The sequence below is a fragment of the Pinus tabuliformis genome, chromosome 4_2 (assembly GCF_031772625.1).
Source record: "Pinus tabuliformis cultivar Carrire ecotype Pingquan chromosome 4_2, CPIR1, whole genome shotgun sequence".
In the NCBI taxonomy this organism is placed as follows: domain Eukaryota; kingdom Viridiplantae; phylum Streptophyta; class Pinopsida; order Pinales; family Pinaceae; genus Pinus; species Pinus tabuliformis.
In genome coordinates this window covers 385,055,584-385,082,018 of record NC_142304.1, presented here as the reverse complement: position 1 = coordinate 385,082,018, position 26,435 = coordinate 385,055,584, and the positions used below count along the sequence as shown (strand labels likewise).

Genomic DNA, 26,435 nt, shown 5'->3' with positions numbered 1-26,435 from the left:
ATCATACAAAAAATGAATAAGCTAACTGTGAATTTTATAAGGGGCGGCCAATCGGAAAAAAGAAAATTTCACCTCTCCAAATTATCTGATATTTCTTTTCCGAAAAGCATGGGAGGATGGGGCCTGCTGGACTTGCGGACTTGCGGAAAGGCACTTTTATGTAAGTCATTGTGGAGAGGGATTTATGCAGAGGGCCCATGGAGTAACACAATTCAGAAGAAATACATGGGCAGTAAGGATATCTCACATTGGTTCAGGGTGGGAAGGATTGGTTCCTCATATGGGTCAACAATATGGTTGAGTTTCTGCAAGATAGAAAGTTATTTCCTGAAGAATTTAACATGGCGCTTTCAATTTGGCAGCAAGATCCTTATTGGAATAGACCATTTTCTGAGCCGTGTCGAGGAGATCATTATGCCTGAAACACTAATAAATTTTTTCCATAGAAAATGTTTTTTCTATTGGGACAAATTGATTTCTGATTGGCAGGGATCGATCCCTCTATGGAAAGAGGCAGAAAACATGGAGATGCTAGTTTCTATAGCTTGACAATGGGAGAACATCAGGACATGTCTGAGAAACTGCGGCATATACCGCTCATTGGAATCTGATTGTCTTATTTGGAAGAATTCAAAAGGTATTAACCTGGTTCGTGTTAAGGATATTTATCAGAATATGATTGGCCTAAAGGATGCTCCTCCCGATCCTATATTCCCAATTGTCTTTTGGAAATCCAGAGTTCCTTCCAAAATGATTTATTTTTCATGGGTGGCCTTCCACAACAAAAATTTATCTTTGGAAAACTTGAAAAAGAGGGGATGGCAAGGACCAAGTATCTGTTTAATTTGCAAATCAGCTGAGGAGAACCACTGTCACATGTTTTTAAATTGCAAAAGAACTCAGCAGTTGTGGCACTCTCTGGAAAATATTTATGGAATCCCACACATTTCACATGCCTCCATAAAAGAAGCGTGGGCAGAAGGAATCCTGGAGGCCGATAATTATTATCACACTCTGGTGCATTTGGAAATGGAGAAACAATGTTATTTTCAATGACAGAAAAGTGCCATTCTTGGAAATTTTGCCTAATATTGTATCACTCTATGACTCTTTACCGGAAATGCCTCACAAGCAAAGAAAGGAGGTCTGCAAAGAACATGCACAGGCTCTCACAATGTTGCCAAGAGCGTTTTTTGATGGAGCTGAGCAGAATGGCTCCTGTGGTTGTGGAGTGCACATTATAATGAATGAAAATGTTCAATATCTCATCCACTGGAATGGGGGAATGGGATCCAACAGCAAAGCTGAGGCGATGGCTCTTGCTGGCCTTTTAAATTTTTGCTTATTTCTAAACATTCAGGCAGTCTCAATTTTTGGAGATTCCAAAGTAATGGTGGATTATGTATCAGGGAAAAATAACATTTACAAGCCTCACCTTCTAGGATGGATGGATAGGATCAGGTTTTTCTGGAGAAGGATGGAAGGATGTACTATTCACCATATCAACAGGACTCAGAACCAGCAAGCAGACTTGTTGTCAAAGGAAGGTCTTCAATCGGTTCCAGGCTCTTGGTTTATGAAGGTAACGTCTGAAGGGGAAATTTTCTATATCCAAGAATTTTCCCTTCCAGGTTTCTAATTTCATATTAGCTGAATCTCGGGTATGCACTGTCTTTTGTTCCTCTTTTTGTCCTATGGTCCTTCCAAATTTTGTTCATGAAGGGATGAAGTATAATGTAAATTTCCTATTTAGTGCGTCCCATCTTCTGAAAACTTTTTTTCTATGTCCTCTCTATGAGATATGTAAATATTTGCATTTGGCTGACAACTCTTGGTCTGTCGTTTATCCTTGAGATTTTTGTCTTTCTGCTGGGATTATGCTTCCCATCTCATTTAGTTCTTCAAATGGTTCAGACCTATAAATTGGCCATATACAGAATATGCAATGTACTAATCTGTCTCTTTATATATCTTATATAATACAATTATGCTTTTTTCGCCCTGAAAAAAAAAAAAAGTAAATAAATAAATAAAATAAAATAAAATAAAAATCGTGGTCAAGCTTTCACATGGACGAATCAACTCAAAAATATCCGAAATTTTGTCTACAAAATAGCTTGAGCTTTGTTACACCCCATATTGCTCCCACTGGACAATAGGTAGACAATAAGATGTTTGATTATAATCATTAAATCTGACTCTCGGGGGCAGGGATGTCTGCCATGCACAAATTGCACAGATACCTAGGAGAAATATCAAGCACTGAGTTACTAATTGATTTAGTGTTTTTTCATTTCGGTGGTTGGATAAGAAAAAAACAATATCCAATATTGAAAATGAAAAAGTCAATGCATAGTATTTAATATTGGCCAGCATTTACAAGTTTTGCTATGGAATGTAAAATTGTTTATAATTGGTGCAACCTGTAAGATGTGTTAGAAAGGTGGAGGAAATAAAGCATAAATAATTCACACATAAAACACGATACTTACAATGAACCAAGTGAAAGGTGGAGGAAATAAAGCATAAATAATTCACACATAAAACACGATACTTACAATGAACCAAGTGAAAAGTATTTATCATTTTCCAACTAGAGACTCGCCTAAAATATTTTGACATGCACCCACATGCAACCATACACTCAAAGTATCTGCAACCACACACTCTAAGTATCTATCACTTAACTCAACTTGAATCAACATTCAAGTTAACTGACTCTATATTTATCCAACTCCACGTGTAAAAGTAATTACTATTTCTCACCGACGTTCGATTCACACAAACTTGTGCATGGCTAATATTCCTTGCCAGAGGACAATGTATGGAATGTTGACCGTGTACTTACGTGCAACATGCCTATGGAAAAGCGGGTCGCCATATTTTTCCATCCACATGTAATCGTCATACAGAGAATGATAGGCAGGAAAGTCTATCATCAATACATTGTAGAAATAAGTACAGTAACTTGTTGATCTCTCTATTTGTATTTAATTTCAATTTCATGTATTCTATGACTGTGATTTCGTTACCTTTTCCAAAGCTGAAGTCAGTGCCTGGAATTCCGGCATGCTGTACAAAAGGGGCAAAATCGGATCCCTTTCCACCTAACCTGTTAATCTGAGATGGAAATTTAATAAGCTCTTTACAGCAATCCCCAATTTCCTTTTGGCGAATATTAAACACCATATGGTAATTTCATCCGATGAGAATAACGTGATATTGAATTTGACTAGATAAAAAAATTAATAAGCCGATCGTTAGCTTATTATGTGGTAGTTAATATTTGCAATATTTCCTTCTGATTGGAATCAGATTAATCATATTAATTTAAAACCAGTGAGATGTAATCTTACTTATCCTTATCATTAATTGAAGGATAAGGTAATGAAACAAAACATGAACACTTACAGAAGGACGGGAATCTTGGCTGGAAGAAGCCCATGATTCATAGATTGTCTTTCCAGGATTGTCTGGATCTTCCACCTTTGCAAATCAGAGTATAATAATCAATTCAAAGTATAACAATCAGTTTTTTACTGGCAGTGGAAAGTAGAATAGACCCACTTGAATAAAATATCCAACTGACCTCTTTAGCTATATCTTGAATAAAATCGTCAAGTTGGGGTGTTGATTGAAGCGAAAACCCTGGGCCCTTGACAGCCACATCAACATTGAGATATGCCACCGCGGATGAGAACAGTAAATCATAGTTCTGCTCCACCCATTCTGTCGATCCAATCTGCAATTTTTATAGGTTGATAAATAGGATATATCTCCTTAATGATTCTAAGTTTTGTGTTAATCACATTTATTAAACATGAAAAGAGATAAGTAATAATTTTTTCAAAACCTTTTTGGATTAAGCTGGATATTTATATTTTTTTTCAAAGTGAACTTTGTGGGAAATTTAAAAGAGTAAAGGGAACAGGATACCTACTGCCAATACATATTAAACAAATATTTAGTAAGAGTAATATTACTAATACGAGAGACTGGTTAAACTTACCCATTGATGTAGACTTTTCTCTTGGTACAATGAGACTTGAGTAACTATAATTATATTTTTGGACTCCTGAATGTATATCCTTGACACAGAACTAGAAATGTAGCATGACGCTGCTGAAAGAAATGGGAGAAAAACTTGCTGTGCAGAGCAGGTGACATTAGGATAAGTTTCAATGGTGCCTGCTACTCAAATATGAGATATGAACAACTTTCCTTCGCATAGAGCCTTGACAAGCACACCGGATTGAAATGGTTCCGCTTTTGAAGAATCCCAATTTGTTGAGATACATCACCCTAAATCAGCTGGAAGGGAAAAGTGTTGTCATGAGGCCTCAACCTTGTACTGTCCGACACATTGTGGCCACAAAGTAGCAACAGGTACATCTACTAACTGTGCGCATAAGCTTCGAAGATGGGAGGAGCTCCCGTGGAAGAACGAGTCTTGCGGCTGTCTGGATCTCCCGGGAAGTAACAGTTGGCTTCTTGCTGTAGCGAGAGAGTCCATCCCTCCTTTCCAAGAGAACGAATCCCGATCTTTCAATAGAACCTATCTCTCTTCTTCCTTTTCTAGGAGCTCTTCCCCGTTCGGAGAGGCAAGAAAGGTAGGAATACCCTCGGGAGCTAGGTCACAGAAAAAGTAAACCCTAGATGCCTCGGTCGCCAATTTCTGAAAAGAATCATTGATAAAACTGTTCATGATTCCCATGGCATTGCTGGAAATACCCATTGCTTCAGAACCTTGAAGAGGTAGATCTTGTAGGTTTCTGGAGTCCATTCTTGGTTCTGCTGCAGAGAAAAAAAAAGAGTAGGTTGGAAGGTCTGGGCTTACAGTGTCCTCTATGGGGATTGACATTGAACATTTGCCTTATTTTACCGGCTCCACACCGTATGTCTTCCCGCAGATGGTGTTTTCTTTGCATTTGTTCTATCTCAGGCTATTATATACTGATTTGTGAACGCTCCCTACTGGTTTGTCTCGGTTCAGAAGCGTTGTTTTGATCACATTGCTGTTTTAAAATCGACCCAGAATTCCTACCGGTCACAATCTGCCGGTATGCCTATTTCTCACTGGTTTTTTTATCGGTTGTGGAGATTTTGAATGTCACTGGTACCTGGAAGATTGTTTGTGTTTTTGACTGGTTAGGTTTGTCTGGGCGACTGATTAACAACTATACTGCCTTTTACGCCTTGTTATGGGAATGTTCCTTAATTTTTGTGCGTGGTTTTTGTGGTCCGAGCTTGTTCATATTCTGGTGCTTATTGTTATATCCATTTATATCTTAATCCGTACATTTACCATCCATTTCTGGACCTCCCACCGGCGCTTACATGCATTCCGAGATTGAGACTTCTTTTCGCCATAGTTTTCTTTTCTCACTTGATAGCTGTTCTGATTTGGTGTCTGGAGGGAATTTGAACTGTCTTCATTTCATTAATCCTTTCTATATCTCACAGCCGTGTAAGCAGTTTAGTTTTCGTCTGGGGATATATGGTGGACTTGCAAGCGTTGTTTTTGCCTTTGTTGTTGTGATGGTGTGTAGGTTTTTCCATGTTTTTGTTCTGTCTGCACTTGATACTCTGGTAATTCACTCCAATTCACTCCACTGCTAGGCAGTTGCACTCGGCCTGCTTGCCCTGTGTTTTCTGGCAAACTATTCTGGTACTCTCCCAGTATCACGTTGTTCCATGGCAGTAGGTGGCTATTTACTATCACATTCAATTGACACATGTCCTATAGATCTTTCCTCTTCTCAGATCTGCCTTACATCGAACTATAGTCTGTCTTGGATTTAATAACTCCCCGATCTGGAGTTATTAGTTCTTACATTCTACTACTAGTTTATTCTCAAGTGTGATTTGTCGGCGTCAGTACTGCCTTATATGATCTCTGGGTATTACTTATTCCTCAGTAATACATTTCCTTTTCTGGATTTATTACTATCTGACATTCCTCTTTATTGAATTACTTGGGAGTTGTCATCCGCCGACATTTCCAATTGGGGTGGGTTTCAAATACTGCGTCTATCTCTTGAAGTCGGAGTTCACTGTCAGAAGGTACTAGGCTGTGACATATGGTTTAATTCCTAGTGCATGATGCTTTTTCTCTCCATTGTCACTATCTGTCGCATATATTGTTTTGGGCACACGGCTATCTGACGGGACCCCAAATTGGGTGGGGTCTTTTTTTGTGGGGTCTTCATATCAGGTGTTATGGATATATTAGACTCTAACACATCAGCCAAGGAGGTTCATTCAAGACACCCTGGCGGCTGAGTCAAACAGGTTTAATAGTCTGGGAGGTGGCCGTTGTAATAGCATGAAATCTCTAGATGGTTGGCACATCATTCTAGGGGATGGCTATGTGCCAAGTGGTGGACATGCCTGCTCTAATATGCTGGGTTGTTATCCATTCTCGTCATGATCGACGCACTAGTGATAAGGCCCAATCTATAAAAACAACATCTCCCCCTCCTGCACTGGTTTTTGACCTTGATCGACTTAGTGATCGTATCACCAGCCTGCAAAAACGAGCGCTTGTGAGGCATTGGCATTTCTCTGATAAATCTGACTCTGATATGCAGTCCTGGATTGAACAAAAGTGGAAGACTATGCTTGGCTATATGCCAACAGTTGTGAGGTTGTTGTTGGGATGGTACAACTTCCATTTTCTGAGTCAGGAAGACTTACAAAAGACCAAGGCCATCCCATAGATTGATGGACGTAGTTTCCTGGAACTACATTCCTGGTTTATTGGGTTCAATTCCCTGAATAATACCCCGCAAAATAAACTAATTTAGGTGAAGCTACCCAGTTTGCCGATCGAACTCTGGACGAAGCAGGCCTTGGAGGACATTGGGAATGCAATAGGGAAGTTTAAATATGTTGATCCTCGGTGTTTGGGGGCACTTGATAAGCGGGTCGCATGGATTTTAATCGAAAAAGAATATTAGGGTGGCTTCCCGGACCATATTGGCCTCCACTGGGGGGAGACACACCTTACCCAGATGCTGGATTACTGGGGCATCTCGTTCCGCTGCTCCTATCACCATACGAGGCACATGGTGGCTAATTGTCCTCGATGCAGGGGTGGGTGATATCATGGACATAGTCATTTGGGGGCACCAAACAAGTTTCATCCGACTGCTGCATATTCTCGAGGTCATGATACTCGCAGTCAATCCAGTATTTTTCATAGATCTCACTCTCAAAAATACTCTACTCATGGATCTTCATGTGATGGTTTTTCTCCTCGTGACAGTATTTCCCCAGTTTATATTCCATCAACTTCCCATTCTTATGAGAAATCAAAACCCATCACCATTCACTGTCCGGCTCCGCCTTCTTACACAACTTTCCCGGATTTTTCTCCCCCTGTCAATATTAATCCCAAGTTATATCAGGCACATGACATCCCATCCACCTCATATGTAACCCATATTCCATGTCCCCCTCGTGTGCCTAAAACTCAGAGTCCTAGCATCAGCAGCAACCCTCCGGTTACTCCTCGGCACTCACCTACCAACTGTCGGTAGTGACTTGGAATTGCTACTAAACCGGAAAACCTTTAATCTCTGGTCACTTACTATCCATAAGCCGGACAATCTTTCTTCCCCATAAATCAGTCCTACCTCAGCGGGGAACATCACTGTTCGGCGAAAAAGTAACCGTGGTAGCCGTCATTTTAGGGGTCATGCCAGAAAGATAATTTCACACTCCCCTATTGAAAACTTCCTTGTTGATGTACCGATTGTTGACATTCCATCTACTCAGGCCCTTGGAGAACTTATGCCTAGAAGGGATGTGCCATGACTGCTATATTATCTCTCAACATCCGAGGTTTGGGAACATCCTCAAAGTTCCTAGCTCTTAGGCAATTATTTCACTCTGTTCATCCCTGTATTATTTTATTACAAGAAACCATGCATTCAGTTTCTAATGTTGTTGTTTATTTCCGGAAAATGTTCCCGCATTGGTATATTTCTGCCACAGCTCCTGCTGGTCTATCAGGTGGGCTTGTGGTCATATGGGATTCGCTCTGGGTGCAGGTAAAAGCTTTCTCATGCTCAGGCGACATTCTGATTGAGGCTTACTTTCGTGGGCAACCGGAATGTATACATATTCTAAACCTATATGGTCCATATAGGAACATGACATCCTTTTGGAAGGAACTGTTCGACTCTGGTATTATAAACTTGGCTTCACTGATTGTCGTGGGGCACCTTAATTGTACAATCGGTATGGATGAAGTGTGGGGGAGCACTGCCAAAGAAGATCTTATTGCGGGAATGATTCGCGACGCTATCATAGAACATAATTTCATTGATATATGTCCACAATCGATCCTCCCTACATGGGATAATGGCAGGAAAGGGGAGGCATATATTGTGAAAAGGCTGGATCGATTCATCCTACATGAGACCTTGATGGATCGCCTGGGTAATGTAAATTCAGAGGTCATTAGTAATTTTCTTTCAGACCATCGGCCTGTTGTATTGTATTGGCTGGCAGGGATCCACAGGTATGGTATGCCATTCAAATTCAATCATACTTGGCTCAAAGACCTTGAGTTTAATGATTTTGTAAGGAAAATATGGACCCGGCCTATTCAACAGGTGGCTTCCCCAATGGAACACATATTGGCTAAGTTGGATATTCTCAAGCGGAATGTAAAGAAATGGCAAAGACAAAAAACACTGGCTCAACAGAAGGACCTTAAGGAGATCGAACTGGAACTGGAATCTCTCCTTCCTTGGATGTCCTCGCAATCACTACATGAGGATATCAGGACTCGTATTCACGCTCTTGAAAGCAAGAAAAAGAGTATCTTGTCTACTATTGAAGCTACTAGGCGTTTGAAGAGTCGGGCTATTTGGATTAAGGAAGGTGACAACAATTCAAAAAAATTTCATAGATATGCGAATCATCGGCGCAATATAAATTCTATTTGTGAAATACATGATGCAGAGGGCAGAGTTTTCGAGTCACGGGAAGCCATTAGTGGAGCTATTGTTGAATATTTTCAAAAGGCTTATGACCGCAAAGGTGTGGCTGATGGGGAAGCAATGGTATGGGTGTTGGAGCTATTTCCTACCATGTTTAACGCGGAGGACAATGAAAATTTTATTAAAGAAGTCACTGTTGAAGAAATTCTGGCAGTACTTAAATCTTTTAAGCAGGATAAAAATCCTGGCCCGGATGGGTGGTCGGCTGAGATATTCATACACTTCTATGAAATATTTAAAACCGATCTCTTGGAGATGGTGGAGGAGTCAAGAACCAGATGTAATATTCATCCACAAATCAATTCAACTTATATAGCACTTATTCCAAAGAAATCTCCACCCCTGACATTTTATGATTATAGACCTATATCGCTCTGTAATATTATTTATAAGATTATATCCAAAATTATTGTTGTTTGTATGTGGGGGACTTTGTCAAAGTTTATATCGCCAAAACAATTTGGTTTTTTACCAGATCGTAAAATTCATGATGTTGTCGCCATTGCACAGGAGTGCATGCACTCTATTCACACAAAGCATATCAATGCCGGCATTATGAAAGTGGATCTACAGAAAGCGTATGACCGTGTTGATTGGGGAAATTTGAGAATGGTTTTGTTTAAAATTGGTCTGCAACCCAGCGGTGTAAATTGGGTCATGGCTTGCGTATTGAACATCAATTATGCAGTGATTATAAATGACATTCCCACTCATTTCTTTTGGGTCGGTCGTGGACTGTGTCAGGGCTGCTCATTATCTCCCTTACTGTTCATACTAGTCATGGAGGGATTGAGCTTGCAAATCAATAAAGCGGTGGTGGATGGTCATATACAAGCTTTGGAAATGGGTATGAACATCAAAATCTCTCACAGTCTTTTTGTTGATGACGTTCTTATAATGGCAATGTTAAATCGGTTCACTTGGTTGTACCTATTTCATATATTTAACAAATTTGCTATTATATCTGGACTAAGTATGAATCTACATAAATCCATAGTATATCATGACGCTGGTGACTTGGAGGTGATTGAATATATCAGAAATATTTTTGGTATTGAAGCAAAACAAATGTTGCCTAGTATGCAATATCGTGGTTACCAAATAAAACCAAACTGTTATAGAAACTCCGATTGGCAATGGTTGGCTGATCGTTTCTTCAAGAGGGTTGCTGGATGGGAATTTTGTTGTCTATCTCTGGGGAGCCGTGTGATCCTCACACGGGCTGTGGTCACTCAACTTGGGGTATACTGGGCTCATTTATATCAGATTCCAATGGCTATACTAAAAAGCATCAACCATATCATTGCTAACATCATATGGTCGAGTTGTAATGATAGCCATAAAATTCACTTGGCCAAAAGGACTCATATTACTTGACTAAGAAACAAGGGGGGATGGGGCATTATGGATATGAATCTCTTTGGTATCTCACTTTGGGTGAAATCACTCTGGCGTGCCATTTTTGGCTCTGGCTTATGGAGTATGGTGATCAAACAGAAGTATATGAAAAATTGGGATTTCATATATTGGTTCTGCAGTCAAAGCATTGGTTTACCAAGTGGATCGACCATTTGGAACAACGTGCACAAGGTGTCTTATATTTTCTTACAACATTTGGTTTGGTGTATGGGATCAGGGCATTCCATAATCATTGGACTGGACAAGTTTCTAGGTGTTGGTCAGGATTGTTGTCTTCCTGACAATTTATTGCATTTTCTATGTGATAACGGTATTTTCTTATGGAACCAATTGATCAGCTATTGGAAGGATAGATATCCCATTTGGAAAACCGCAAATGAACTGGGGATGGCTGATAACCTAGCACTGGAATGGAAACATGTTTGTGAGGCTCTTAAAGCTTTGGGAAAATGCCGAGAAGATCAACGTGATAAAATGGTATGGGCAGGGAAAATGAAGGATGGCAACATATGTGCTGCTGATGTTTATGCTATTTTGCGTGACGGCAATGATATCAATAGGGAGGATCCCATCCTCAAGGCTCTCTGGAGTAACCATATTCCTATTAAAATTATCTGTGTTGCATGGCTGGTATATCAAAACAAGAATCTTACCTGGGAGAATCTTCAAAGTCGAAATGGTTATGGCCCCAGTTATTGTACTATTTGTAAAAAAAGATGTGGAGGACAACGAACATATATTTCTCAAATGCCAAAAGGTGCAACAAGTATGGAAAAAATTAGCAAAATATTTTAGATTTATATATATATTTCACCATAATATTGCAAATTGTATGGGGCGGCGGAGTAAACAGAAAATAACCTAGCAGGCCATCCCTCTATTTCTTTTCTGGTCCATTTGGAAATGGAGAAATATGTATATTTTTTAGAACAGGTCAGAGGACTTTGAGCTGATGCATGAAAAAATTATTTCTTTACATGCTTTATATCCTTCACAAGATGGTATCCCAAGAGACAAAATAGTATATGTGGTTGCAGTTTTTGGATAAACATATCAAAGGATTTACAATATAAGGCTCATTGGAATGCTGGCCTAGGTACAAACAACAAGGCCGAGCCTATGGCATTATGGGGAATGTTGTGGTTAATAAATTTCCTTAGTATTCTGGAGATCCATATATATGGGGACTCAAAGATCATCTTGGATCATGTCAAAGGGAAGGCACAGATTAAAAAAAAGGAATTGCATGGCTGGTTAAGGAGAATACAAGGTCTTTGGAATCCACTGGGGTAGCCCACAATCTGCCATATTGGAAAAGAATATAATCAGATCACTGATGAGATATCAAAAAATGGTCTTCATGGTCCAATCGGTGAAGTGCAGATGGATATTATTACGGAGGACAAGAGGATCAGCTCAATGGAATATACATTTCCTGGAACACACTGTATATGATATTTTTCCTTTTTTGTATAATAGGTTTTGATTTTTTGCATGCAACAGGTATTGACATATGGTGGAAACACAAAACATTATATATTATCCCCAAAATGGATCAATATGGTTTTTATATCAGCTTACAATGGAAGTTAGCTGCTTCGAAATAACTTTTTTCATATATGTTTATTACTTCCATGTAGTATTTATCAGTTCCTCCATTAAGACTGTATATGACTATCCATGGTTTTCTATGTGGTATTGGTTATTTTACCCATTCACATAAGAATAACTGGGTTATCTCCTGGTGTTTATGTGAAATATTATGTACTTGATCCATATGATTAATATATAGCTTTTTTTCATGCTGAAAAAAATAAATCCTTGACAAGTATCTCCTTTATCTTAATCTAAACTACCATATTTATTCATAGATCAGATAACTGTCAAAGACAGTACCCCAGAACACAATGGGGATGAAATACTAATTGCCAGAACATCATATTTCTCCACTCCTCCTAAAGTAAATACAAGTTCTTACCATTGCATATTCCTCTGCATCCCAGTTACATAGTGTAGTATACTTCTCTTTGGCTGCCAACCTTGTTTTAGCAACTTCCCTGGTCTCTGAGATATCTGAACAAGACACAGAGCGATTAACTTGGATATATTTACGAATAGAAATAGGTTAGAAACAAGGGGGATTAAGCTCGCAATGATTCAGACTTCCAGAAGGGTTGCAGTTCCGCTATTTGGGTCACTGGCACCAAAGGTCCATGCATCGTGGTGGTTACCCAGCAAAACATACCTGCTTATCACTAAATATATTTTTCCTTATATCAATAGCTAGATTTATTTAGTGAAGACTTGCACCAAATAATCAGGAGTTAGATGATATTAACCATCGCTTCAGCATTAAAATACGCTCCATGAATTGACATGAATTAATGAAGTCAAAGTCCCAAAAGGTGATCTATACCTGTTAGGCTCCTCCAAACCTTTTATGAGTCCAAATACATCTCGAATTTTGGCAATGGTATGCTTTGACTGTAATTGCAATCAAACATCAATACGTAAGAATCTCTGCCTTTTATCAGAACTACAAACAATATTCAGATTAATTGTAAAAACCTTTACATGAGAGGAAAAACAACTGTTATAGAGTGTGAATTTGATCTGAAATCACGAGAATGTAATATTCCCATTAAAGAAAAATAAGTATAGATTTTATAGCTTCTCACCCAAATATAAAATGTATTGTAAGAACCCCATGTGTCTAACTGGCCATGAAGCATATATCACTAGATGTGTCCTAAACTAATGGTTCTGCTGAGGGGGCTTAACCTTCAATTCCTGTGTGGAGAAGACAGTCTCATGGAGGCAAATAACTAAGCCTTTCATGAGTAAATGGAATTTATATCTCATGAAAATTTTATTCTCTTCTTACTTCGGAGATGTTGATAACCTCACAGTTTTTTCTCTTATTTCGGGCAATTTTTGCCGCCCTTGAGCAGGTTTTTTGCATAATCACACGGGCACAGTAATGTCTTTCGCAGCCTAGCTAGTCCGAAATCTTTCTCAGAAGACACTTTTCAGAAAAACAAGTAGCCCTTCTACAAAACCATAGCCTAATATTATGCTTGGGTGCAACAAAAAGCTAACTAGCCACACCATGTCTTAGAAAAAATAGGAAGCTCCTCGATGAAACAATAGCCTGATATTGTGCTTGAGTTACAGCACGCTAGCTATCCACACCTTTAAATTAGATGAACTGTTAAAGTTAATGATGAAAGGGGCATATAGATCAGTGATAGAGTAAGAGCAAGTCCTATGTTTAATTCTTAGTTTATCCACTTTTCAACCTGGTATTAGATTCAAATAGGCTCCTCCTGAATGTTAGAAGTTTTGAGAAAAAGTCTTGGAAATTATGTAAAATTTGAAAGATACATATATATTTGACAAATTTTAATATTCTTGAAAGTGGCAATTATAAATATTTCATAGTATGACTTCAAATTTTTTAATTATTATCTAATTAAACCTTAAAATCACGTCTTTAGATTCAACCAAAATCAGTTCTTAGATTTTTAGGGGGTTTGAAGCAAGAAGTTCGGTAAAATCCTTATTGTAGATGACTAAGATGTATGATTTTGGGGATACATAATGGTCCATGGATGCAGGGTTGGATTAAATAAAGGTGGGCATGCTTACCTTGTAGTGAAGATTGAGAATGCTTGGTCCTTGACCAAGGCGATCAGCAGGTAAGTCCAGAGCACCATGCCACTCTCCAGGAGCAACAAGGCGATTGAACGACATCATTATGGTTGTGACATCCTCTATTGATATTGGAATCCATGGAATCATAGGTAGTTCAGTCATGGGATCATCTACTGACAAGTGTTCGGAATCATGCACACTAGGCCAACCAGGCATTAGAGGATACCAATTCCCTGAAAAATAGAACCTCGTTGAACTCCATATGGAGGCAACCATCTAGAATCTTGATAGTATCCTTGTGTTATGTTCCCTCCAAAGTCTTGAGAAACATAATATAGAAGCACTCCAACTGCTCCAGCTCCGACAACAATCTCTATGATATCTCCTCTGAAAATTTTGCCATATTTTGCAATAACAGTGGCACCTTTAGCGTCCAATCCCATGTGCCTGAGAGTGGTGTAGTCCTCTTATGTACCATAGTTGACAAACACCACTTCTACAGAAATGTTTGTGGATGGACATTGAATGAATGGGCTTGTACAAGGAACACCATCTCATTTTCTTAACACACCTGCAATCCATTCAGATATTATAACATTATACTACCCCAACAAACCCTTGCAAAGTGATTTGTAAAATAATTTTGAACCAAACATTTAAATTACTACCTCTGGTCCATTTGGGCCTGCATGGATACACTTGCCTCACCGCTCTATTTTCCACAACATGCAATGAGTCCACTTGCCTCGCCACTCTATTTTCCATAACATGCCATGAAATACGTGGATGAAGCCATATGAAGTTGTGGCATGCTAATATGATTTTATATGCCTCACCGCTCAATTTTCCACAACATGCGATGAGTCCACTCGCCTCGGCACTCTATTTTCCATAACATGCCATGAACTACGTGGATGAAGCCATATGAAGTTGTGGCATGCTAATATGATTTTATATGGGGTAGTTATTTGTCAACAAAGTTAGAAGGGAAAATCAAAAACTGCATTCTGGAGTTTTTTGGCTTCAACAGCTGCTCCATAAACTTCTAGATCGGCTACTCCTGCTACCTTGGCTTCTACCCATGCAGCTGGGAAGAGCACGACACTCGAAGTGATCAAAACAACACCATGTAGCTGGGAAGAGCACGACACTGGCAGTGATCAAAACAACACCATGCAGCTGGGAAGAGCACGACACTGGAAGTGATCAAAACAACACCATGCAGCTGGGAAGAGCACGACACTAGGAAGTGATCAACATGACACCAGGAAGTGATCCAAGGCAGTCGGCATAGAGGGGAAGCAAAGTTGACAAAGAGTAGGTGAAGCTCCACACAAGGGGAGTCTCCATGGTAGATTATTTGACTTGGTTCCCAGAACTGCAATCTCAAACCACTCATTTTAAAGACGTCTCCTCAAACCATTTGAAATACGTCTTTTATCACCCATTTGAAAGACAAACCTCTGTTAAATTCCAGCACGGCTCATAAATGAACACAATCAAATGATGCAAACCTTTTCCAGCAAAAGCAAGGGCCGAACTCCCTTAGCTATTCAGAGAGAGTCTGCCCATCCTATCTTTCCAAGGAATCTGCATACTAATAGGTTTGATTCAAACATCAGCGGGAGTGTCCTCTCTTGAAGCTTCAACCGATAAACAAAGACGAAGAAGCAACTAGTCTAGGTGAAGCTTCAACCGACAGAGAAAGAGGAAGAAGTCACTGGTCCAGGTACAGATGATCGAGATGGATATGTAGATCCATATCCATACGTAGGAGCTGAGTAAGTATCTTGTTCTGTTATATGCCTCTATTCTATCTCTTCGATCGATACCCAAAATCCCCCTTTGAAATAGCTTGCTTTTTGTATCTTGAAAGTTGCTTAAGGAATCTTTGATGATACAAGATATGATTGTTACACAGTAATTTGTCACTGCCTTCCTGTCAGTCACCCTGCTGTGTCAATCACTAAGCTTCATGCCTTCTGAACTAGCCCAGAAACCCATTTTTCTAAAGTTTTATGCATCAGCGCGTCTGTTTGAAAAATATCCGCGATTACTGGCGCTCCATAGTGTATTCAATGCGCTGACAGCTCGGAAGGACATCACTTTTCCGCGCTGGTCGCCAGCGCGCCTTTCCCATGTGCTTCCGCGCTGACATGACTGTCCCAGTTATGTAGACGCGGCGACATCGCGTCAGTTTCCTCATTATCCGCGCTGATCCAGTTTGGGCGAATTTGTTCAAACAACCAGCCTTCCAGATAACTCCAGGCTTGGTTGTTAGCTTTGTGAATGTCGACTCCCTTCTATGGCATGACTGTTCGACCCTTTGCAACCGTTTCCCTCAAGGATAAGCTCATCCTTCCACCCTTTTAGGAGACTCCTTCTCCTATATAAACTTCCACCATTACCATGAGCAGCTAGTTAGACTTAGCTTGGAATAGCTTGGATTGTACAGAGCTTGTAGTGCTCAGATTGCTGCTATAGGTTTGGTGTGCTAGGTGTGGAAGTGATTGATTGCTTAGGGAAGGTTGTTTTGTGCTATTTGTGTGAGAGAGAGAGTTGTTTGTCTTGGGAGAATCACCCTCAAAGGTGAATGCTTGAGATACATGCTGACTAGCCCCTCCTGAGAAGGTTACCGACGTCAGAACATTTGGTTGTACTCTTCTCTATTCTGATTAATAATAGATGACTGCTATTATTGTTCCATTCTCATTTGTCTATGCAATGGTTAAGTGTGAATTACATCTTTTCTGACTGATGTATGGTTACTTTTACTAGATTTCACGCTTGTGTTTGTTTCCTCTTCGTATGTGCAGGTATCTATTCGCGGAGATCGCGGAGGATTGTGACCAGCCGAAGCGGAGGAGCGAAGGCAACATCTCTTCGTCAAACGACGGCGCAGGAATCCAAGTAGGTGCTTTTTACCCCTTTTTTAATTGTAATTAGGAACATGCGTAGCAGCATTGTGTGATTGTTGCTAGACCCCTGCTGGGCTAGTAGGGATCGCCTCTATCCGTAGAGGGGATTTACCTCTCCAACAATTTGGCGACTCCGCTGGGGATCAGCCTTTTTGTCTCTTGAGTCCACTTTTGTGTTTGGCTGTGATTGATCTCTTTTCGAGTTTTTGGGATTGTCTCTTTTGCTTATGAACTTTCTGGGCGTTTCTGGGAAGCATCTTTATTGTTAAAAAGCTCTTGCCTTTGGTTTGGGAAGTTTTTAGTTTGGCCTTGCTTGTTTTTGCGCTCAGCGCGTTTTAATTCCAAACAGTCGCGCTGACATCGCGACCCTGTTTTTGGGTTTTCTTTCCATCGCGCCTGTACGTCTAACAGTCGCGCTGACCTCGTTTTCAGAGACAGCGCGCTTTATTCGTGTCCTTCCGCGCTGGCATCGCGCCGCCACTTCTTTGTGTTTCTTGTCATCGCGTCTGTGTGTTTTCTTTCCGCGCTGACCTCGTTTTTCTGAGACAGCGCGCTTTATTCCTGTCTTTCCGCGCTGACGTCGCAAAGTTGCTGCAGGCCTCCCCTTGTCAGCGCCGAGTTGCTGAAGGTTACCCGCGCTGATCCTGTAAAACTCATTTTTGACCAAATTGGCCTCCTGAACCTCTTGCTGTGACTTTCCCTTCTTCTCTCCACCTGTCTGATGACTTGTTTTTCATTGTTTGAACTCTGAAATGCTTGATTGCGGAGCTTGTTTCCATAAGGTTTCGTTTTTGCTCAGTTTCAAGTTTGCAAATACCTTCCCTTTTTTGCTCTCGCTGCTTGGTTTGTGTTCCCATCATCGCTTTTGCAATTGCTGGATTGTGTTGTGTCTCTAGTCGACTGGTTGTGACTCTCGTCCTTCGGGTGTTTGCTTTTTTCTATTGATTTCGCACTCTAGCTCTAGGACATCTAGAGGCCGTGTGTGTGTCAATCCTGCCGTAGGGAGCTTGTTTGCTTGTTCGACCAGCCGAGTTCAGATCTGTTCATGCACTTGTTTAGTGATTGTTGGAGTGTTTTGGGTTGTGTTTCCAAGTGGTTTCTTTTCACTTCCTCCTTGCTTGCGATCCTTGCTTGTCTTGCAGAGCTTAGATCACATAGCTCGTGCAGACCTTTGTTTTCCTTTGATTTGGAAGCTTTGGTTGAGTGTTTCGGGAACTTTGCGTTCTTTCATTAAGTAGTTTACTTGGTGTTCCGGTTCCTCCAAATTATTTTAGATGCTTTGTGTCACTGAAAGAAAATCAAACTAGTGGCTTTGCTTTTGAAAATTGAAAAGGAAAAGAACATTTCGTTGATTTGCATCTTCAAAAGAAAAGTTTCCTTTCCCCGCTTTAGTTGCATTAAGTGGCTTGTTTGCTTGTACTTGTTTTGTTTGGTTAAAAATTCCTTGCCCTCTCGTAGCTAGAATTCATCGAACAAAACGAAATTCTTTGGCATATAGATTGCATCTAGGTAATTGTGAGCGAACATACGATAGAGCTTGAAACCGAAACTTAATCTCAAGATCAACTATAAAATGAACCAAATGAATCTAAAAATGCATTGGAACTAAACGCAAATATCTAGAGGTCTAGGTTAGAGACGTGTTCCGGCGTCTTTAAACATAGTCACTGTTGTTTCACATTAGGTTGGGTGATTCCTCCTTCTGTGACTCGATAGTGGTCTAACACGGACTGCGCTCCCACGTACCGTTGCGTATATAGGGAGACCCCACTAGGCTTTTATCCTTTATCCATAGGAAGCCGAGTCGGCCGCCCTACGATTCGCAATGCAGTGAACACAGCATTCACGAAGATTGACCACCCGTACCCTAAAAAGTATTCTGTGGTTTTGCGAAAAGTTTGGCACACCCTCTACCTAGAATTCCAGAGCAGTCACTTTTGATCCTTTTCGGACTCCCTAAACGAAAAGGTGCCTGTGAGCGTCTTGTCACTTCGTGCTCATTAAACATTCGAAGGAGACTGGAGTCATCTTTTCGTCCTTTTCTCGACTCCTGAAACATGAAAAGGTCAAGTTTGGTTCTTGTGTCTTAAAATTAATTTGGCCACGATAACATCACCTATTTTAGATCTTGTGTGCGATAGTTTTGAGTAGGGTTTTATCGTTAGTTTCCTTTAGGTTTTCTAAGGGGTCTGGTCATCCTGGCTGATCCATCAACTCCCGGTCTAAGTGATCAAGGTTCTCCGTCCTCTGTTGCTCCAGAGGTACCAGTTGTAAGCGGTACTCTTCCCATTGTTCCGAGTATCCGGCCTATCAACGTACGTGCCCCAGGCGACGAAGATTACATAGAGGATTGGAATCCCATCTGGGAGCCCGATTATACCCCCCGTACCCCTCGTACCCCTCTCGGTATGTCGTCTCCAATGTCTTCTTCCCACATGGATGAGACAGCTTCCAGCACCGGTGAGACACCCGTGGTCACACACATCGAGACCCCGATCCCGGCTTCCTCTCCCCTCCCTCCACGATATCAATCACTGAGGGATAGGTATGCCACTAGAACGACTTCTACAACTATATGGGATCCTAGTCTTGCTGCCTCCACCGGGCCTTTTGTTTCGCAGCCCCTTAGTACACCCCTTACGACAGGGCTTAACACACCCGTCACCTCAGTTCCCACTCAACCTACTGTCTGTGTAGCACGTTCGACTCCGGTCGTCAGTGCTGTACCGGTTTCCTCGTCTGAAATCCCTCAAGCTGGTTCCTTTGTTGGTGGAATTCCAGGATCAGGGCCGTATGATGCTTATGGGGAACCCATAACGGACCCGGATTACGAAGGTCCCTTCTTTTTCTATGATGAAAACGGTGAGTTCCTTGAGAACGTCTCAGGCCTCCCTCATCGCCCTTTCGAAGAAAACGAGGAACCCTTGAATATCACGTACGATTACGCTACTCATATGTTCAAAGGGAACCGGGATCCTCCCAGGCAGCCCATAGGACCTCCCAATCAAGGTCAGCCATTCTACGTGCAAACCCCCCAGGGGAAACCACTTTATGGCCCGCCTGACCCAGGACAATCTGGGGGCCCACAAGGTCAACCTTACCAGGAACAACCCATGGGCATTGGAGGTCCGCCATATCCATATCAAAATCAACCCACTGGACAACCAGAGCAACCTTCTTTTCAACAAGGCCAACTCGGTTTCCAGCAAGGGTACCCTCCTGGACAAACTGGCTCAGTTTACAACCCTCCAAATCAACCGGTAGTCCAGCAAGGGTATCCTCTTGGACAGGGTGGACAACCCTATGTACAACAGGGCCAACCTACCGCCCAGTCTGGTCAATTCCCTGGGCAGGGTGGACAACCCTATGTTCAACAGGGCCAACCCACCCCTCAAATCACGAATCCTTCTGGGCAAGGGGGCCAACCTGCTATACAGCAAGGCCAACCCTCTGCTCAACCCATACACCAAGGAGGGAATCCTGCCATACAGCAAGCCCAGCCCTCTTCTCAATCTGCTTACGCTGGGGGACAAACGGGCCAACCGTCTATACAGCCAAATCAACCCGGTGTCCACCCTCATCGTCAAACTGGACAAGCTGGCCAACCTCGGCGTCAAACAGCTACCCAACCAATTCGACCATCCGTTCCGCAAAGACAACCCTTGGTGGCACATGGACAACCTGGTGCCCAGCAAGGCTATCCTGCTGGCCAACCAGGTCCATCTCGAATCCGACCAAGTCAACCTTCGGGACATATGGTTCAACCCCAGCCGGTTCAAGGACATTACTCTGGGCCTCAAACTCAAACAAGTTATCAACCCGCATACCAAACGCAGCCTGCCTACCAGGCTCCGTATGGGACCCAGCAGTCATCTGGCTACCAGCCACCCCAGGGGCAAAATCAGTATGCTCCTTATCAAAATTATCAGCAACCACAGGTCACTCCTTATCAAAATTATCAATATGGTCAACCTGTCGGACAAGCTGCTAATACTTGGGGAGCTGGGGGGCAGACACAGGGACAGTCGTCCGCATATGGCCAAAATCCATACGAACAAAACTCCTACGGACAAACTCCCTATGCGCCAGGTCCTTTTGGACCAGGTCCATCGGGACAAAATTCCTACGTGTCGGGTCCTTTTGGGCCGGGCCCGTCCGGACAAAGTTCGTGGGGGCAACCCCAATCTGGGTGGAACCCTAATGTCGCCTCGAATCCGCAGCCACAGATGTCCTTCAACCCGCAGCTACCATTTTTGGCAACATTGGAACTACCTGATGTGTCCAAGTTAACGAATGACCCTATTTTGCATAATCCATATTGGCCACCGGTTCCAACCAAAATACCAGGTGACTGTCCAAAGTTCGACGGCAAAGCCGAAGAGGATCCTCAGGCCCATGTAATGACTTATCACCTTTGGTGCTCATCTAACTCATGGCTTGATGATTCTATCCGACTTCGCCTCTTCCAGAGGACCCTCACTGGTTCAGCTGCTAAATGGTACATCGAACTCAATCGCGCCATGTTTTCTGATTTTAACTCGTTGGCTATGGCCTTTTTAACTCATTTTCAGTTACCCATTCGGTACGAGACTGGGACCCATCTTCTCACGTCTCTAAAACAGGATACGGCAACGCACATCTCCGATCATATACATGAATGGAGAAGGCGCCGTCGCTTGATTAAATTTTGGATCCCTGATCAACTCCTGACCGACTGGTTTACCACGTCCTTTGTCCCTAAAATTGCTAAGGATATCGCAATGGGGGCGTGTGTAACTGAGGAGCAAGCAATCGCGCGAGCTCAATACCTGGATTTAGTGTATTCTCAGTCAGGTACTTTGTATGAGTATTTGCCAGATGCCCCGAGGCCCGGACAACCCAAAGCTCCACCCAAGCCTTCTGTCGATGGAGTCATTGGGTCCGTAAACTCATCATCTAAGAAATCGGCCGCGAACCCTGGGAAGCAGAAACAAAACGCCTCTAACGAAAATGCTTCTCAGAGCCAACCTATTTCTGGGAATACCTCCGAGGTAAATGCCGTTCAGTCCACCGCGGCAGACAAATCCTCGAAAGGCAAAAAGAAAGGGAAGGCCAAAGATAAATCTGGACAGCCGAAGCAGAACCCTCCTAAACCTCCCTCCGAGGAAGGAGCCAAATGGAAGCCTAAGTATCCTTGTCTCATTTGCGAAGAGGATCACTACACCAAGGATTGCCCCAGGCGATCCGAGGTTAGTCGGCTTTTGAAAGGTGCTCCAGGGTCCCCTGCCGTGCTTAAAGAGCCTTTCCCGTCCCAGCAGACGCATCAGGTGGCAGATCCTTCTCAATCCTCTTCCTCTTTCGGTTCTCAGGTGTTCATGGCGGGAACCATCCCCATCCATGTTACAACTCGAGCGAAAGATTATCCATCTTCAGCCGGGAAGGAGCCGGAAGTTCCCTCCAGCGCTCCTCCGTCCAGTTCTGGTCCCCTTCACATCGAAAGACCCAGCACCGAGACGATCCCCCGACCCCCTCCCAAAGGTGTACTCAGGAAGTCATCCTATAACCCCAATGCTCGTGCTGCACAGCATTATAGCATTGTCAAGGACTTAGCTCAGGCTCCGTCTGCTATGTCTGCATTAGAAGTCCTCCAGAGCTGCCCCTCCCAGAGGAAGTCCCTGCTATCAGCGATTGGTGGCATAGACCCGGCAGATTCGGATTTAATCTCTTTTGATCTCGAGGGTTTTACGCAGAGATTGCCTCATCAGGTGGCCTTCCTTATACAGGTTCTCATCAATGGCAAAACGATCCATCGTACGGTCATTGATGAAGGTGCCTCAACCTGCATCATGTCGGTTGCTTGTTGGAAGGCTATTGGTTCCCCTGCTCTGAGCCAGTCTCCTACCACCCTAGAGGCTTTCGATGGAAGAGAATCTCGTCCATATGGTATCCTCCCGCGATTGCCTATCTCTTTAGAAGGGAAAACGGTAGAGGTCGAGGTTGAAGTCGTTGACGCTAATCTCACTTACAACCTCCTCCTTGGACGAAGTTGGACATATGCCATGCATGCCGTGGCTTCCTCTTTGTTCCGTGTCGTTCGCTTTCCCCATCAAGGGAAAATCGTCACAGTGGACCAGCTGTCCTTTTTCGCTTCCTCTTCTGAAGGGAATGTGCCATTCATAGAGCATACCTCCAAATCGCTAGTGAGTGTGGGTGCTGGATTATTTAAAGATCCCTCCCTGATGGGAGTCTTTCCCCTCCCACCTCCAAATCTCGCCTCCGTTAACATGATCTCAGTGCGTTCCGATCCATGGGTTCTCCCTCCCTTGAATCAGGAAGACTCTTGGGGCGAGATGATGCCGTTGAGTCCCGTCGAGCTCAACTACATCGAGATAGTCGCTGCATCGGCTCCACCTCCCGAACCTGCTTTTCCAAGCAGCGTTCCCGATTCATATGACCGCTTCCCTTGGATGGGAGGAGAGGCCACTTCGGATCCCCTGAAGGAATCATTTCCCTCCGACGAGGCTATCATTGAGACTATGTCTCCCGAGGAGCTCCCTTGGTCAGATTACCACCATCGCTCTTCGTTTCTCCCTCCTCATTCGGAAATGGCCACATGTCTCGAGCGGTTTGCTTCATGTGTCCCATCTATCCCTCTCCAAACGCCTGTTCAATTGTATCAAGTGTCTTCGGAAGGAAACATGGGTAACATTACGCAAACTCTGGCTATCGACATCTCTGTCAAAACAGGGGTTGTCGAAAATATTCATATTGGAGTCACATGCACTCCTGAGGAAATTCAACTTTACACTGATTTATTTCGTGAATTCCATGACGTTTTCGCATGGTCTTACGAGGAAATGCCCGGCATTGACCCCAGTATCGTGGAGCACGAAATCCCTACTTATCCCGGCGCTAAGCCTGTTCGTCAACGCTTACGCCCAGTGCACCCTCGAAAGGCTGCAGCCATCAAGGCCGAAGTTGAAAAACTCCTTCGAGCTGGTTTCATCTATGCCATTCCTCTCACGGAATGGGTATCTAATATAGTCCCTGTGAATAAAAAACAGGGTACTATTCGGGTTTGTGTTGACTATTGCGACATCAATCGCGCCTGTCCAAAAGATAACTTTCCTACGCCTTTTATTGATCAGCTTATCGACGATTGCGCAGGAAGCGAAATTTATTCATTTATGGACGGCTTCTCTGGTTACAACCAGATCAACATAGCCCCCGCAGACCAGCACAAGACTGCTTTCATTTGTCCTTGGGGCACCTTCGCTTACAAGAAGCTACCTTTCGGTCTCAAAAATGCCGGTGCCACTTTCCAGCGTGCGATGTCGTATGCTTTTCATGATATCCGACACATCGTACAACCTTACCTGGATGACCTACCAGCTCATTCAGCTAAACGTCAAGACCATCCATCTCATTTACGCGAAATCTTTCTCCGCTGTCGACACTACCGTATTCGACTCAATCCGCATAAGTGTGTCTTCTGCGTAGAATCTGGCCGACTGCTCGGGTTTATCGTCTCCCGGGAAGGTATCCGTCTGGATCCCCTTAAGGTCGAGGCCATTTTGAATCTTCCTCCCCCTGCCTCTCTACAGCAGTTACAGAGCCTGCAGGGGAAAGCCAATTTTCTCAGACGATTCATCCCAAATTATGCCGAGGTGGCTAAGGGTTTCACGTGATTATTGAAGCGAGACACGCCCTTTCGCTGGGACGCTATCGCTCAGCAATCTTTTGAGCGTCTTAAAGACCTTCTGGTCTCAGCTCCGCTCCTAAGACCTCCAAATTACCACTGTGACTACACCCTTTATTTGGCCGCCGCCGATACCACCATCGGCATGGTTTTAGTGCAAGACGACGATGATGGCACCGAGCATGTTGTATATTATCTCAGCCGCAACCTTCTGGATACGGAAACTCGCTATGCATACGTCGAGAAGTTGGCATTGGCAGCTGTCTGTGCCGTCCAACGTTTCCGTCATTACATCCTGTTGCGCACGACGACCGTGATCTCTGATTGCAACCCCATGACCTATATTTTGTCACGTCAGTTGCTGGGGGGAAAATACTCAAAGTGGATCGTAATCCTCCAAGAGTTCGACTTGGAATTCACTGCAGCCAAGTCTAAGAAATCGCTGGTCTTCGCCGAACTACTCTGCTCCTTACCATCTCAGTCTACACCATCTCGTTCAGAGGAACATATTCCGGATGAAACACTATTTCTCATCAGCACTCTCGACCCATGGTACGGGGACATTATCGTATATTTACAAACGTCTTCGTTTCATCCCAACACATCGAAAGATGCTCGACGACGAATTCGTCACCAAGCTCAACCATACCGCATTTTGGGTGATACCCTGTACCGCCTCGGCGTCGATTCTGTTCTTCGCCGATGCTTAACCCTTGAGGAGGCTGAGCGAGTCTTGAATGACTGCCACTCCGGCGCTTGTGGCGGCCATATGTCTGGATATGCTACCGCTCAGAAGATCCTCCGCGCTGGTTATTTCTAGCCTTCTATCTTCAAGGATTGCATCCTTGCTGTACGTGCATGTCACGAATGCCAGGTTTACCACCGGAAGATGCGTGCACCTGTTGCACCACTGCACCCTGTCGTAACCGTAGGTCCATTTGCAAAATGGGGCATCGATTATACGTCCTGTAACCCTCGTTCGGCCGGGGGGCATGGGTACATTATCGTTGCTGTGGACTATTTCACCAAGTGGGCCGAAGCGATGCCTACATTAAACGAAGACGGTTACACCGCGGCGCAGTTTTTATTCAATCATGTTATCACTCGTTTCGGAGTCCCTCAGGCTATTGTTACAGATCATGGAAAGCATTTCCGAAATCATATGATGACGGAGCTAACGTCCCAGCTAGGCTTGCGCCAAGATAGTTCGTCACCGTACTATCCACAATCTAACGGCCAAGTTGAAGCCGTGAACAAAGTCTTGATCACTATGCTTCAGCGCACCGTCAATACGCACAAGTCTAACTGGCACCTTATGCTTTTCCCAGCCTTGTGGGCCTACCGGACTTCTGTGAAGGATGCCACCGGTTTCACCCCTTTCCAGTTGGTTTATGGACTGGAGGCTACCCTTCCCATCGAATGCGAGATTCCTTCATTAAAATTAGCTGTCGAGTTACTCCCCAACACCACTCCGGTGGAGGAACGGCTTCTTTACCTAGAACGGTTAGACGAGACTCGTCGTTTGGCTTCTCTGGCTATCGAAGCATAGAAGAAGAGAGTCAAGGCTCACTTCGACCAGAATATCCATCTGCGTTCCTTTGTTGAGGGAGATTTAGTACTGCTCTACGATCAAGCTAAGGATAAGCTGGGGGCAGGGAAACTCGAATCTATGTGGTTAGGTCCCTACATCGTGAAAAGAGTTTTACAAAAGGGCGCATATGAGTTGATTGATTATGAAGGAAATCCTCTTGACAA

At 43.1% G+C, this 26,435-nt stretch overlaps 1 protein-coding gene and 1 pseudogene across 1 annotated transcript; one reads left to right on the top strand and one right to left on the bottom strand.

The window, feature by feature from the left end:
- Positions 1-1,120: 1,120 nt before the first annotated feature.
- LOC149169564 (uncharacterized) lies at positions 1,121-1,639 on the top strand. The gene has a single exon (XM_089425256.1). It carries the CDS (start codon positions 1,121-1,123, stop codon positions 1,637-1,639), a length of 519 nt encoding a protein of 172 aa, XP_089281382.1.
- Positions 1,640-2,083: 444 nt separating this feature from the next.
- The window catches only part of LOC149169563 (putative glutamate carboxypeptidase LAMP1), a 52,908-nt pseudogene continuing 28,556 nt past the window's right edge, over positions 2,084-26,435 (bottom strand).